At 41.4% G+C, this 16,552-nt stretch overlaps 1 protein-coding gene across 1 annotated transcript in view; it reads right to left on the reverse strand.

Annotated features, from left to right (window-relative positions):
• Window positions 1-4,368: 4,368 nt before the first annotated feature.
• The window catches only part of LOC135477449 (tubulin gamma-1 chain), a 31,023-nt gene continuing 18,839 nt past the window's right edge, over window positions 4,369-16,552 (reverse strand). Inside the window, exons 10-13 of the mRNA XM_064757555.1 lie at window positions 14,713-14,865; window positions 11,772-11,933; window positions 7,500-7,691; window positions 4,369-6,325 (exon numbers count right to left, since the gene is read on the reverse strand). Of these exons, the coding sequence (XP_064613625.1) occupies window positions 6,302-6,325; window positions 7,500-7,691; window positions 11,772-11,933; window positions 14,713-14,865 (531 nt within the window). The 3' untranslated portion in view covers window positions 4,369-6,301. The remainder of the gene's footprint in view (window positions 6,326-7,499; window positions 7,692-11,771; window positions 11,934-14,712; window positions 14,866-16,552) is intronic.

Genomic DNA, 16,552 nt, shown 5'->3' on the forward strand with positions numbered 1-16,552 from the left:
AGTTCTACCATTTGTGACACATCCCACACACACCACAGTTCTACCGCTTGTGACACATCCTACACACACCACAGCCCTACCATTTGTGACACATCCCCCACACACCACAGTTCTACCATTTGTGACACATCCCACACACACCACAGCCCTACCATTTGTGACACATCCCACACACACCACAGCCCTACCATTTGTGACACATCCTACACACCCCACAGTTCTACCACTTGTGACACATCCCACACACACCACAGTTCTACCATTTGTGACACATCCCACACACACCACAGTTCTACCGCTTGTGACACATCCCACACACACCACAGCCCTACCATTTGTGACACATCCCACACACACCACAGTTCTACCATTTGTGACACATCCCACACACACCACAGCCCTACCATTTGTGACACATCCCCCACACACCACAGTTCTACCATTTGTGACACATCCCACACACACCACAGCCCTACCATTTGTGACACATCCTACACACCCCACAGTTCTACCACTTGTGACACATCCCCCACACACCACAGTTCTACCATTTGTGACACTTCCTACACACACCACAATTCTACCATTTGTGACACATCCTACACACACCACAATTCTACCATTTGTGACACATCCCACACACACCACAGCCCTACCATTTGTGACACATCCTACACACCCCACAGTTCTACCATTTGTGACACATCCTACACACACCACAGTTCTACCATTTGTGACACATCCCCCACACACCACAGTTCTACCATTTGTGACACATCCTACACACCCCACAATTCTACCATTTGTGACACATCCCACACACACCACAATTCTACCATTTGTGACACATCCCCCACACACCACAGTTCTACCATTTGTGACACATCCCACACACACCACAGTTCTACCATTTGTGACACATCCTACACACTTCACAATTCTACCATTTGTGACACATCCTACACACACCACAGCCCTACCATTTGTGACACATCCCACACACATCACCGTTCTACCATTTGTGACACATCCTACACACCCCACAGTTCTACCACTTGTGACACATCCCACACACACCACAGTTCTACCACTTGTGACACATCCCCCACACTTCACAGTTCTACCACTTGTGACACATCCCACACACACCACAGTTCTACCATTTGTGACACATCCCACACACACCACAGTTCTACCATTTGTGACACATCCCACACACACCACAGTTCTACCACTTGTGACACATCCCACACACACCACAGTTCTACCATTTGTGACACATCCCACACACACCACAGTTCTACCATTTGTGACACATCCTACACACTTCACAATTCTACCATTTGTGACACTTCCTACACACACTACAGCCCTACCACATGTGACACATCCCACACACACCACAGCCCTACCAGAACCTGTTGTTCTGTTGTTGGTAACACATCCTACAAAACCCATCATTATATTATTTGTAACCCATTTTGTAACACTTAATTCATGAAGCAAATTTTACTTACATGTGCTTGTAGTAAGTTGGTAAATATTTCTACACTAGGTATAACATAAGAACATGTAAAAAGTTTGCATTTATTTCTTCAAAGAGTGTTTTTATATACATCCTAGGCCAAGATCAGAATACAAGGTGTGTGTTTTTTTTTTAAAGATTATTTTCATTGAAGTTTTAAGCCCATACAGGTGTGTTAAACCTTTAATTTTACTGTTGCCTGTGATATAGACAGAAGATATGCTTGATTAGGTTTCAGGCTTAATTTTGTTTGCAATTTCAGGAAAATTTAGACTTGATTTGATGTGTGATGGTGCACATATGCAGTTGATATTTGTTCTTCAAATTTAATTTAATGTTAAATATTTAATGTGTACATTTTTAAAATAATTTTAACTGTCTGTCGCATTGAGGCATATTATGTATTTTTATGATAGTAGCGACTTCCTAAAACATCTTGTTCAAAATTTATAAAATACAGTGCCATGTCCATTTTAATTTTATAATTGGTTGAAACTGTTGTCTACTAAAAATGGAATGTAAAAAATATCATTTGTGATTTGCTTGTGAAGTCATTCTTTTTTGTTCATGCTTCACAAGAAATATATGACCTAGAACTGACACAGGTTCACAGGGTTAAAATCAAACCATAGCCCCAAAAACGCACATTCCGGTGACCCACGTTGCATCACCTGTCGGGTGTCATGAGTAGAGCGCGCGCTGCACCTGTGTGACAAGCGTAAATCAAGTGTCATCTTGAAAAATTGTCTGGCTCTAGTGTCAAAGAAACCCTTCTGCCAGATAGGCACAAGTTTTGCTGAATCAAGATGGTTTTCTCTGTGGCGGACATGGAATTGATCACCTTTTCAAGTAAAACAAGGTAGAACATCATTTCGAAATGTCCAGAACATGCATTTTTGACTCTATTTTGATTTTGGTCCCATGAACACAAATCTTAAAGAATGAAATTTAAATTTAGTCTGTATACTTAGGACATAATTGCTTTTGAGCGTGTAAATTTTTAGGAGCTGATGTAAGAGGGTTTCAGAGAGATTGAGTGTCAAAGTACGGCCCATTTTTTTATGCCCACCCAATATATACATGTACTCTGTTCAAGATGAGTATTTCAGGTTGCATATCTCACCTGTATGCTTATCTATGTATTAGTTACATAGTACAGGTGTTCATTTTTGTTTAGTGGGTAGTGGGACAGTAGTGGGAAAATCTCACATTCCCTGTCAGATGTAGTCAGGTGTTGTAGTTACTAAGTTAAGCGTGTTCCTGGTTAGTGCTATTTTCGTCAGATATCTTTACCAGACTACAGTTGTACTACTGTTACTGTACTTGGCTATACATTATACATTAAACCTGTGCTTGATGAACTGTGTTTCATTGGTCTTGCCACTCACTTTATCCCCCCGATTGGGTTGTTTAGCATCAGTATATACAACTATGTGGGATGTACGTCTTTGTCTGGTGCTAGTTTGCCGTGATGGGGTGGGACATCATGTCTGGTGCCAGTTTGTGGTGACCGAGTGGGATGTCCTGTCTGGTGCCAGTTTGTGGTGACCGAGTGGGATGTCCTGCCTGGTGCCAGTTTGCTGTGACGGGGTGGGATGTTATGTCTGGTGCCAGTTTGCTGTGACAGGGTGGGATGTCATGTCTGGTGCCAGTATACTGTGACTGGGTGGGATGTTATATCATGTGCCAGTATGCTGTGACGGGGTGGGATGTCATGACTGGTGCCAGTTTGCTGTGACTGAGTGGAACATCATGTCTGGTGCCAGCTGGTGGGGACTGATACAGCAACGACCAGCATTAACACTTACTTATGATTGCTTTTCTATATATGTTTTTGGATGCCAATGCCATCATTTGGTTTATAACTTTGACCAGGCAACCAGATTGAACTCATTTGCTTTTTCTTATTTATTAGGTGTTTTATGCAGTACTCCAGAATATTTCACTTATACAATGGTGGCCAGGATTATGGTGGGTGGAAACCCGGCAGACCCAAGGGGAAACCCATGACTATCCGTAGGTTGATGACAGACCTTCCCAAGTATGATCTGACAAAGCCAGTGTGAGATCAACTTGAACTCACAGCAACCGCTCCTCAGTCATTGCCCCATAGTGGCGTGCTAACCCCCCTCAGTCGTGGTGGCCCTATTTACTTGTATTTTGCACTTTTATAATGGTGGTCGTGTTCACAGGTTGAAGGAACCATGCAAGGCAAGCACAGCACCTCACTAGGTATATTACAATCTTATTTCTTCCAAGCTAGTTCCAAAACAGCGAGAAATGGACGAAATCTCATTTACCGACAAATATCTGACCTCGAGTGAACAGTCCAATTTTCAGTTTTATCAGGGGCTTTCCCTGCAACTGTCGCTGATTTAACTGCCTTTGTTGCGCCAACTGTTTTGTAAACGACGCAAAGCATTCAGTGAACTTTAAATGTCACACACAGCGTTCTGTTCTGAACTTCACTTCTGCCCTACAGATAGCTCGGAATTTATGAATATTTTATAAATATGGTCAACAGACGGGTAGATCATATTTCAATGCGTCATACTGTTTCGAAAAGATCGGTGCTATCTACAAGCTAACGTTGCATTGTGGGCATTTCTGTGCTGCCTCATTCACATGTTATCTCATTGGGTGGGCAGCTTGGACCAGTAATTAAAATTCTCTTGCCAATTTTCTGAAAATGTTACGCCCAGCAGGTTTCCATGTAGTAAGGAGTTAAATGCAACTAATTTTTGTATTCAGCTGAACCAATTAAAAAAAATGGAGATTATTTATGGCGGTATGTCCTTTTAAAGTACACCAGTACCCAAGTCAGAAGAGCAAGACGTCAATGAACGGAGTATTTATTTACACGCAGAAACAAAACAGTGATGTCATGAAACAGAACCAAAACTTGCCTTATTGACACTATATACCACACATCAAACGTAAGCACACATGTAGAAGGTGGGAACAGCAAGCTGTAATAATATCATCCCAAAATAATGTAGCAGAGTGAAATTGTATGATTAATTAGCACTCCACATGAAGCCTGCAAAACCAAACGAGACTAGAGTGGACAAACTGACTTTCTGAACTACTCTGCACCCCATTTAGCTGTATTTCTCCCCACAGATCAAAATTCCCCTAGAAAAATGACTAAATGATGGCTTGACGTCGTTTCTGCGATACTACAGCAATATTGAGAGAGTGATTGAGTGGGGTTTGCAGCAAAATCGTAATGAGAGCATGTTTTTCAAGGACGACCTATCCTGTGTGTTTTCCAGCACTATCAAAAATCATTCAGCGCAAGAACAAACTTTTACAAAGAGATTAAGGAACACTATTTTGGAGTATGAACATGTAACCCATTCGTCAGACCATTTAAGACATATTAGCACACTATCATACATGTATTAACTCGTTTTCAAGGCCATGAAAACCCATCAATAAAATGAAAGGACTTCCAAGGATTTGAAGAGCCTGTGGGAAAAACGCACTTGAAATCAGCTGCATGACTGACTGAGAACACGAGCACGGACAATTAGAATTATTAAGTTACTTAACAGATCAGAATGGAGTTGGCAAATCGCTGACCTTGATTGATACCTTTCCTGTAATTCCTCAACCTTTTCACATGTTTTCGAAGTGTTTATTCAGGCATATTCAGAAGGCATTATTCTGTGCTGACTGAGAAAACTGTACTTTTTGTGCAGCCATGAAATTGGTCAATCCAGTCAATGTAGTCTTGTCCCCAAAATCAAATTAAAAATGTGCAGAAACTGCACTGAAAGTTGCTCTTTCATATGCAAACAGGTTGAGGAATAAGGGTGTGTGTGTATATATATATATATAAACAGGAAGTTTGCTCACCTAACCATGCTAATTAAACGTCAAATCCTTCATTTTGATTTGAGATCACAGAGTGTGGTCGCACTACCCTCTTCAAAGGGAAACAATCCTATAACCAATGGAAAGATCCATTTCCAACAGGAAACAACGAGCTGAATGAGGGTTTTAGGAGTCTCCAGAGATCACGCAGATTTGAAGAGTGGGGTCTCTCGCACACTAACATGGCTAAAAGACAAGATTTCACTGTATTTGCAGGACTGCATATACATCTTGCATTGTCAGGTCTGTTGGCTCAACTCCACTTTTAGCAGCTAACCTAAAATCATGTCTTTTAGCCGCATTAGTTTGTGAGAACACCCACCTTTTTCAACAAATCTGGAAATTCCTGAAATGCTGATTCAGCTTATACTCAGTTATCACCCATCACCAAGACAGGCTGCGCCACCTGGGTGTTGTCTTAGGGAGGGTAGGTAATTCAGTGGTATAATTAATTGGACTCTATCACTGAGTTATCTTCCCTTAGACACCTACCTTGGTGATGGGCCATAACTGAGTCTTGTAACCTACTGAACACCAGAACTGATAATGATCTATTTGATTGGTGTTTTACATCGTATTTAAGAATATTTCACTTCTACAATGGCAGCCAGTATTATGGTGTGAGGCAACCGAGCAGAGCCCCGGGGATACCGACGACTGTCCGCAAGTTGAGTTGAGAATGAATCAGCACCTCCAGTGCTGTGTTGCTCCAATAAGAAAGACCAGGCGTTCCAGGCTACACTTCACAGATCAACGATTTCCAGTATACAACTGTCTTGCATAGTTTCAGGCACTGTCACACTAAGTTCCACTCAATATCTCAATGTCACCACCTGACACAACCAGTTCTTTTTGAGGCTGTTTCTCCAAATCCAGAAAAATTTGTCTTAGGTCAGATCAGGTGCCAGGTGTTTCTGAAGCCTATGGGGAAAAAAAAAAGAAACAGAAGTAAAATCATTACCTTACTGCGTGTTTGAACACCTTTCTCAGTAATTTATACATCAGCAGTTCAGTCTATGGGTGGAGGACTGCAGAGAGGCTGCTTTTAGCTATGCTCATGATGTCGGAGGCCTATCTTATCATTCTTTACTTGATTAGTCTCTGATTCTCCGTTATGTGCGAATCATTAAAAGTGGCATCAACCAATGAAACACGCCTAAATATCGACAGTTGTATGAAGGATATTTATCCCGACAATTGGCAGTTGGAAACCTACTGGCAGTAAGTTTATACGCTTACTGATTAGTACGAATGCTGTAACATATAGCAGCTTTTAGCATTAACGACGAACTGGTTTGATAATCAGCTGTTGTTGTTGTCTTATGAGTCTGTTAACAACGCAAAAGCACTTTTCCTAATTTTCCTAAAAGCTTTTCTCAAATCTGCTGTATTTGTCTGACCAACTTTTAGAACAGCTTAGTTTCAGATCACTACGTAACTGTTAAAATGTCTTTTTTAAATCTCCCTCTCAGTTCTCATGTCTGGCTCTTTTTTGGAGTCTGTCATGTCGTTAGAGCTCTTAACTGGATCACATGATGTAAACTGTCCAATAATATTTTGTACATCAATTTTCGGTATCTCCCAGGCATTTCGGCCATTTGAATGGCTCTGACAACTGAGTCAAAAAGCTGTTTGAGCCGAGGACGAAGCTATGTTTATCAGTGCAGTGAGTGACAATTACGCTGCAAATATTGTGAGATTCTTTACAGTTTAGAGTCTTTGCTCCTGCCACAAGCAAGTATTTCTGTAAATCTGTAATTTGACCTGAACTGTTGATCAATTGATTGATGTCTAAGACAATGTTTAGAAGATTTTTCACTCATACAGCAGCCAGTCAGGATTCATTTATTTATTTCATGGATGTTTTATGTCACGCTCAAGGGTATTTGACTTTGTGACACCAGCCAGTGTTTCACGGTGGGAGGAAACTGGGTATCAAAATTGTTTTTTTGAGTTTTTTCTGACAAACACAATTCAATACGGTACCTTAAAAGTATGGTCACAGTCGGTATTTGATGTGGGAGAAAACCTGTCAGGTTTTGGGAGGCATTAACTGATCTGAAACTCAACGAACTTAAAATGGCTATTTACGTACTCGATTCAGACCCCATGACAAGTAATCTGGCCTGGTCGCAGCCTGGTATTCATCCACCAGCTGTTGCAGAACCTCCCGGGAATCATCAAACTCGTCCAAATTCTCCTTAAAAATGTCCTCTTTCTTGAACTGGTCAAGGAAGGCCTGCCTGTTGATCAATTTGTCAAACTGACGTAAGGTCCGCTCAAACAGCTGGGAAAGAGAAGAAACAACTCAACTTGAGAACAAATTATCAAGGGGATTCTATTATACCTCAAAACAAATTTTGGTCCAGTCAAACATGCATGTCATTGGCTTATATCCTGAACAAACTTCGCAACAGCCATAGTTCATGTTTTGGCGCAAGGCAGGATATTCCTATCACACCAAAATACCGATGACGGTCGCACCATAGAGACTAAAATGTAGGAATAGGTACATCACAAGATTTCACTGACAACAGATATCAGCTTCGTCAGGTGTAGTCCTCGTGCAGAGGCATGTAGCCTGCCATCTACGACTTTCTTGGAAGAGCTCAACAATCTCTAATGGATGACTAATGAAGATAATTCAGACAGACCAAAGGAAACCACTGTAACATTGAATGTTAGCATTGTAACTGTCCTATCATGTTGGTTTTGTAAAGTTGCTGCCAGTGAATGGATGAAGGAAGCCGAAAGGAGAATACAGGCAAAGCTTTACCAAAGTTGTTAATGTAGATGGTGTTTTAAGCGTGTAAACTATTTATGGCCCATTTGTGGCTGATTGGTGATGCTAGCTATTGCCAAAGTCATTCTTATTTCATTGAAAATGGAAGACTGGGTACGGTGGTCAACAACACGCCTCTTTTAAGTTGTGTGAACGTTAATGAAAGCACACTTCAACCAATGAAATTTGTACTTTATGATAGAACAAAGCACCACGCCAATGTTTTAACCTTGTAGGTTGATCTGATACATGTATATATATGGTGTATTATTATCTTTGAATCTTCAGAAGACTTACATCATTACTGGTTACTGATGACATGAACAATTTTGGTAAGAAATGGGAAGATGTTGGAGGGTCAGCGATCCTTGCACAGGCCCAATTAGTGAAATATAAACCCTCCGTAGACCAAAGCTTTCAGCTACTGAAGTCAGCTGTAGCTGATTGAGCTGACATTTGTAATAGATTTGCTACATTGTTGCGACATTTGACAGTAGCATGCCACAATAAAATCTTTACTTCAGTTCCAAAACTCCAGTGTAGATGTGATCAAATTCACCAGCAAACTGTTCAACATCGTCCTGATGTCCGCTGCTTCCTGTGTTTCATCAATCGCTCCTTAATAGCTAACAACATTTTTACAAAAATGTCTTCATGCACCCCTTTTCTTAGCTCCATGTTCATTTCATTGTAATCTACTCATTAGTTTTGGATATGTTTCAGCCATTGCACAGGTGCCTGCCCTCAATACATCCTAGCACTAATATATACGTCGTTGCTGTTAAAAAACAAGGCAAGTAACAAAGACCTCGGCAACGGAGCAATCAACAGATTCCACCTACTACACAGCCAAATCATCTCAAATTTTTGTCCACTGTTGTTTCAAACTGTGCCGAACATGAAATAAATTTGATTTCATAACTTTTTGATATTTTATGGACGAAAACATCACCTACTTTCTGATAATGGTACACAGTCTAACAGTCTCGCATTTTCGGTGACGTGGCCTGCTTTGGCATGAGAACGCCTTTCAGCTATTAATCTCATTTCATCATCTCCACGCGCACCTCATTTCATCATCTCCACACGCACCTCATTTCATCTCCACACGCGCCTCATTTCATCTCAATAAGCGCCTCATTTCATCTCCATATGCGCATCATTTCATCATCTCCACACGTGCCTCATTTAATCTCCACACGCGCCTCATTACATCTCCACACGCGCCTCATTACATCTCCACACATGCCTCATTTCATCTCCACACATGCCTCATTTCATCTCAATAAACACGTCATTACATCTCCATATGCGCCTCGTTTCATCATCTTCACACGCACCTCATTTCATCCTCTCCACAAACGCCTGATTTTATCCTCTCCACACGCGCCTCATTTCATCTCCACACGCGCCTCACTTCATCTCCACACGTGCCTCATTTCATCATCTCCACACGTGCCTCATTTCATCTCAACACGTGCCTCATTTCATCTCCACACGCGCCTCATTTCATCTCCACACACGTGCCTTATTTCATCTCCACACGCGCCTCACTTCATCTTAATAAGCGCCTCATTTCATCTCCATATGCGCCTCGTTTCATCATCTCCACACGTGCCTCATTTCACCATCTCCACATGCACCTCATTTCATCTCCACACATGCCTCATTTAATGTAACTGCGCAAAGACTGATGACACTGTATGTAAAAAGTTCACACTGTCAATCTTTCTTCTCGTTCATTACACTTCTTTGTATCATACACATCAGTGTAAAATTAGTAAATTTTAAATACATAATTTATTTTTCTGCGACATTTTATTTACATCTGTCCTATGTTAATATGTGTGTTCATATTTATTATTTTGTTTTCACCCAACCTTCATGAGAATTTGAAGATTAACTATTGGTGGTACAGACTCGTTCAGCACCTAAATACGCTACTGTACTGCTACAAGAAGAAAGACGTCACATGACAAGGGCAGGTGCCTGTGGCCATTGCATTGCTGTACAGAGATGGCATTTCTGAAAATTTGTTAGAACTCACTCACTGGTCCACAGGAGAGACACAGCCAATGGGATAGCGTGTATCATAGCGACATTCACTAGAAACCAGCATGTGTTATCTACTTTTCTTTCACTTTTACAGGCATACCAAAGACTGATCAAACCAAAGATGAAATAACTCCCACTTTGTTTACCCACCACGCCCTAATACATCAGAGTTGTGGATACATTTAAAGCCCTTATTTCCCCTCCCTGCCAGACTTTCTTATCCCAACTCTCACCAGCACGCCAAGATTTTACTATCTGTGGCATCCACTTAAAACAACATGTCAAAAAAGTCGAACAAAACATGCATTATGGCAATGTTTAATGTCGTACATCCACTTATTGAGAGGAGGCATAATTACGAAATGGGAATTTGAGAACACTTGGTCATTTTGAAAATTATTTCTGTGACTTTCGTACGTGAATTTACTAGGATTACAGAATTGGTTTTGGTTTATGAAAGTCAAGGCGAGAGTCGGATTCCCAGCGAAAGTAAAGTCCTGCTGATGTGGTCGGCCACGATTTAGTGAGGATACTTACTGAGGATATACTGGTGTGGTTGGCCAACACTTACTGAGGATAAAGTGGTGTGGCCAACACTTAGTGAGGATACTTACTGAGGATATACTGGTGTGGTTGGCCAACACTTACTGAGGATAAAGTGGTGTGGCCAACACTTACTGAGGATACTTACTGATATAGTGGTGTGGTTGGCCAACACTTATTGAGGATAAAGTGATGTGGCCAACACTTAGTGAGGATACTTACTGAGGATATACTGGTGTGGTTGGCCAACACTTACTGAGGATAAAGTGGTGTGGCCAACACTTAGTGAGGATACTTACTGAGGATATACTGGTGTGGTTGTCCAACACTTACTGAGGATAAAGTGGTGTGGCCAACACTTAGTGAGGATACTTACTGATATAGTGGTGTGGTTGGCCAACACTTATTGAGGATAAAGTGATGTGGCCAACACTTAGTGAGGATACTTACTGAGGATATACTGGTGTGGTTGGCCAACACTTATTGAGGATAAAGTGGTGTGGCCAACACTTAGTGAGGATACTTACTGAGGATATACTGGTGTGGTTGGCCAACACTTACTGAGGATAAAGTGGTGTGGCCAACACTTAGTGAGGATACTTACTGAGGATATACTGGTGTGGTTGGCCAACACTTATTGAGGATAAAGTGGTGTGGCCAACACTTAGTGAGGATACTTACTGAGGATATACTGGTGTGGTTGGCCAACACTTATTGAGGATAAAGTGGTGTGGCCAACACTTAGTGAGGATACTTACTGAGGATAGAGTTGGTGTGGTTGGCCAACACTTATTGAGGATAAAGTGGTGTGGCCAACACTTAGTGAGGATACTTACTGAGGATATACTGGTGTGGTTGGCCAACACTTACTGAGGATAAAGTGGTGTGGCCAACACTTAGTGAGGATACTTACTGATACAGTGGTGTGGTTGGCCAACATTTATTGAGGATAAAGTGGTGTGGCCAACACTTAGTGAGGATACTTACTGAGGATATACTGGTGTGGTTGGCCAGCATAAGCCCACTGACACGATGTGCCGTCTGTATGTACGGGGACTTCCTTGACAGCGCCACCTGGATACTGGCTGGTCCCCACGGGATGAACTGTGCCAGTTTTCGCTCACGGATTCGCTGTAAACTCTTGTGTACCTGCAGAGCAAAGCTTAATAGCTTAATCAATCTACTCACAAGGGGAGATAACCAGTGCATGAGTGTTACGGTTATGGCACAAACATGTGTTTAAGTATTCTTAGCATTCTTTTTAAGGTGTAAAATTCAGAGATGCAATGATATGGTCCCGCCAAGATACGGGAGTAGGACACAACACATACCACGGGAGTAGGACACAACACATGATACTGGAGTAGGACACAACACATGATACTGGAGTACGATACAACACATGATACTGGAGTACGATACAACACATGATACTGGAGTAGGACACAACACATGATACAGGAGTAGGACACAACATATGATACAGGAGTACGATACAACACATGATACGGGAGTAGGACACAACACATGATACAGGAGTAGGACACGACACATGATACAAGAGTACGATACAACACATGATATGGGAGTAGGATACAACACATGATACACGAGTAGGATACAACACACGATACAGGAGTAGAATACAACACACGACACAGGAGTAGAATACAACACATGATACAGGAGTATGATACAACACACAGTACAGGAGTAGAATACAACACACGATATGGGAGTAAAATACAACACACGATACAGGAGTAGGATACAACACAATACAGTAGGATACAACACACGATACAGGAGTAGGGTACAACACATGATACAGGAGTAGGATACAACACATGATACAGGAGTAGGATACAACACACAGTACAGGAGTAGAATACAACACACAATAGAGGAGTAGGATACAACACACGATACAGGGGTAGGATACAACACACGATACAGGAGTAAAATACAACACATGATACAGGAGTAGGATACAACACAATACAGTAGGATACAACACACAATACAGGAGTAGGATACAACACACAATGCAGGAGTAGGATACAACACAAGATACAGGAGTAGAATACAACACATGATACAGGAGTAGGATACAATACACGATACAGGAGTATGATACAAGACACAATACAGGAGTAGGATACAAGACACGATACAGGAGTAGGATACAACAAAAGATACAGGAGTAGGATACAACACAAGATACAGGAGTAGGATACAATACACGATACAGGAGTATGATACAACACACGATACAGGAGTAGGATACAATACACGATACAGGAGTATGATACAAGACACAATACAGGAGTAGGATACAACACACGATACAGGAGTAGGATACAACACATAATACAGGAGTATGATACAACACACGATACAGGAGTAGGATACAACACATGATACAGGAGTAGGATACAATACACGATACAGGAGTAGGATACAACACACGATACAGGAGTAGGATACAACACATGATACAGGAGTAGGACACAACACATGATACAGGAGTAGGATACTACACATGATACAGGAGTAGGATACAACACATGATACAGGAGTAGGATACAATACACGATACAGGAGTAGGATACAACACAAGATACAGGAGCAGGATACAACACACGCTACAGGAGTAGGATACAATACACAATACAGGAGTAGGATACAACACAAGATATGGGTGTAGGACAAAACACACAATACAGGAGTAGACACAACACGCGATACAGAAGCAGGATACAAGGATACAATACACGACATGGCAGTACAGTACAATACACAATATGAGTGTACTGTACAATATGTATCACATGATACAGAAGAATAAGTTGTCTGTATACGGGGTCAGTGTGAACATGCCAAGAGTATAGAATAGAAGTTCACAGGGTCTCCAATCTACTGAGCAAGATAAAGCCCTGGCACAGAATGGTTACGTCAAGAAAACAACAAGGAATTAAACACAAAATCCTGAGATAAACTCTACAGCCTTGATCAAACTTGAATAAAGTTTCCATACCTAACATTCAGCTTAGGCTATCATATCCTAGACATGCCTATCTTTCACACCATGCAATCAGAATCAATCCTGTATCCCTATCCCTAAGCTATTGGTGGGGTGGGGGGGGCCTTTAGATGTGTGCCTTTAGATGCGTGCTTGTGTTTGTAATATACGGTCTGTATATCGGTACTTGGTGGTGGTTTGGCACACCTGACAGATAGATTACCGCCTGCAGGGAATGCAAAGTATGTCCAAACTGCCAATTTATATTACGCCCTAGCGGGAATTTCAAGGTTAGATAAGTCAGGAAATGTTACGGCATCTTCATTTGGCACCATCTTCATTGTTTACATGGAAGTTAAACAGTAGATTTGTTGTCTGATTGTCCAGGATTCTAGTACAGATAGTTTGATTGGCTGATCTGTTGACCGATAACCAATCATACATGTCTTGCGTAACTCGGTTTACCAAGTTTACCAACACATGGACAACTTGACAGGCTATTCCCACCAGAGTGTCTGGAGTACACCAGAGTGTCTGGAGTACACCAGAGTGTCTGGAGTTCACCAGAGTGTCTGGAGTACACCAGAGTGTCTGGAGTTCACCAGAGTGTCTGGAGTTCACCAGAGTGTCTGGAGTACACCAGTGTCTGGAGTTCACCAGAGTATCTGGAGTACACCAGTGTGCCTCGAGTACACCTGAGTATCTAGAGTACACCAGAGTATCTGGAGTACACCAGAGTTTCTGGAGTTCACCACAGCCCCTTTGCCAGGTACCTGTATTTGATAAACCATCGGACAAAATCGCTGAAGCCAGTGGAGAGCTAGAGTTGAGTCTGTGACCTTGTGGATATTGCAATACAGTCAGGAAAATACGTTATCTCAAGTATGGGTGCAGGTGTTTGCCTACCTGTGTGGGGTCCACTTCCCCCTGAATGATGTTCAGTATGGAGATGTAGCAGTGGTTGGCCTGTCGGTGCACAGGTGTAGACACCATCATATTCTTGGGTTGCAAAAGTCTCCTCATTACATCCAGAACCGTTGTTTTTCTCACACTGGCTACCTGTGGGTGGGCAAACAAACCAAAATGAGTTCAACCACAGTTCCCACCCATGAACATAGGCACATTCATGTAGAGATGATTTAACATTAACCTGGCAGACTACTCTATTTGACATTATATTGACAGATTACTCTAGACATTATATTCGCAGATTGCTCTATCTGACATACTGGCAGATTACTCTAGACATATTGGCTAATTACTCTAGACATTATATTGGCAGATTACTCTATTTGACATTACATTGGCAGATTACTCTAGACATTACATTAGCAGATTACTCTATCTGACATGCTGCGGATTTCTCTATTCGACATTACACTGGCAGATTACTCTAGCTGTTACACTGGCAGATTACTCTAGATGTTACATCGGCAGATTCCTCTAGACGTTACATTGGCAGATTCCTCTAGACGTTACATTGGCAGATTCCTCTAGCTGTTACATTGGCAGATTCCTGTAGACGTTACATCGGCAGATTCCTGTAGACGTTACATTGGCAGATTACTCTAGCTGTTCCATTGGCAGATTACTCTAGCTGTTACATTGGCAGATTATTCTAGCTGTTACATTGGCAGATTACTCTAGACATTACATTAGCAGATCACTCTATCTGACACACTGGCGGATTACTCTATTTGACATTATATTGGCAGATTACTCTAGACGTTACACTGGCAGATTACTCTAGACGTTACATCGGCAGATTCCTGTAGACATTACATTGGCAGATTACTCTAGCTGTTACATTGGCAGATTACTCTAGCTGTTACATTGGCAGATTACTCCAGCTGTTACATTGGCAGATTATTCTAGCTGTTACATTGGCAGATTACTCTAGACATTACATTAGCAGATCACTCTATCTGACACACTGGCGGATTACTCTATTTGACATTATATTGGCAGATTACTCTAGATTACTCTAGACGTTACATTGGCAGATTACTCCAGACATTACATCAGCAGATTACTCTAGCTGTCACATTGGCAGATTACTCTAGACGTTACATTGGCAGATTACTCCAGACGTTACATTGGCAGATTACTCCAGATGTTACATCAGCAGATTACTCTAGCTGTTACACTGGCAGATTACTCTAGCTGTTACATTGGCAGATTACTCTAGACATTACATTGGCAGATTACTCTAGCTGTTACATCGGCAGATTACTCTAGCTGTTACATTGGCAGATTACTCCAGACGTTACATCGGCAGATTACTCCAGACGTTACATCGGCAGATTACTCTAGACGTTACATTGGCAGATTACTCTAGACGTTACACTGGCAGATTACTCCAGACATAACATTGGCAGATTACTCTATTTGACCTAATCACTCAATTTGCCTAGGGTCACTTTCAGAAAACTCTAAGTCACATTTCTCTTCAACATTTTTCGTAAAAGACGTTGCCTAGGTTATAGTGACATAAGGTGACATTATTTACTAGATAAGTTATACTAAATTGATTACGAAGTTTTATGAAAGTGGATCTCTACTGATCTTACCATTTCATAAAGGCAAAGACCACTATAAAATGAAGTACATATCTGATGAAAGACCATTAAAAACTGTCTAGGAAAATAGCTGCATTTATTCTTTTTAGAATTTTTCTTAACATCTAAAACCGTTAGAAGATGAAATTTTACGGTGGTCTGTTGTAACCCACAAGCAATGAGTTCAT

The sequence above is a fragment of the Liolophura sinensis genome, chromosome 11 (genome assembly GCF_032854445.1).
Source record: "Liolophura sinensis isolate JHLJ2023 chromosome 11, CUHK_Ljap_v2, whole genome shotgun sequence".
Taxonomy (NCBI): domain Eukaryota; kingdom Metazoa; phylum Mollusca; class Polyplacophora; order Chitonida; family Chitonidae; genus Liolophura; species Liolophura sinensis.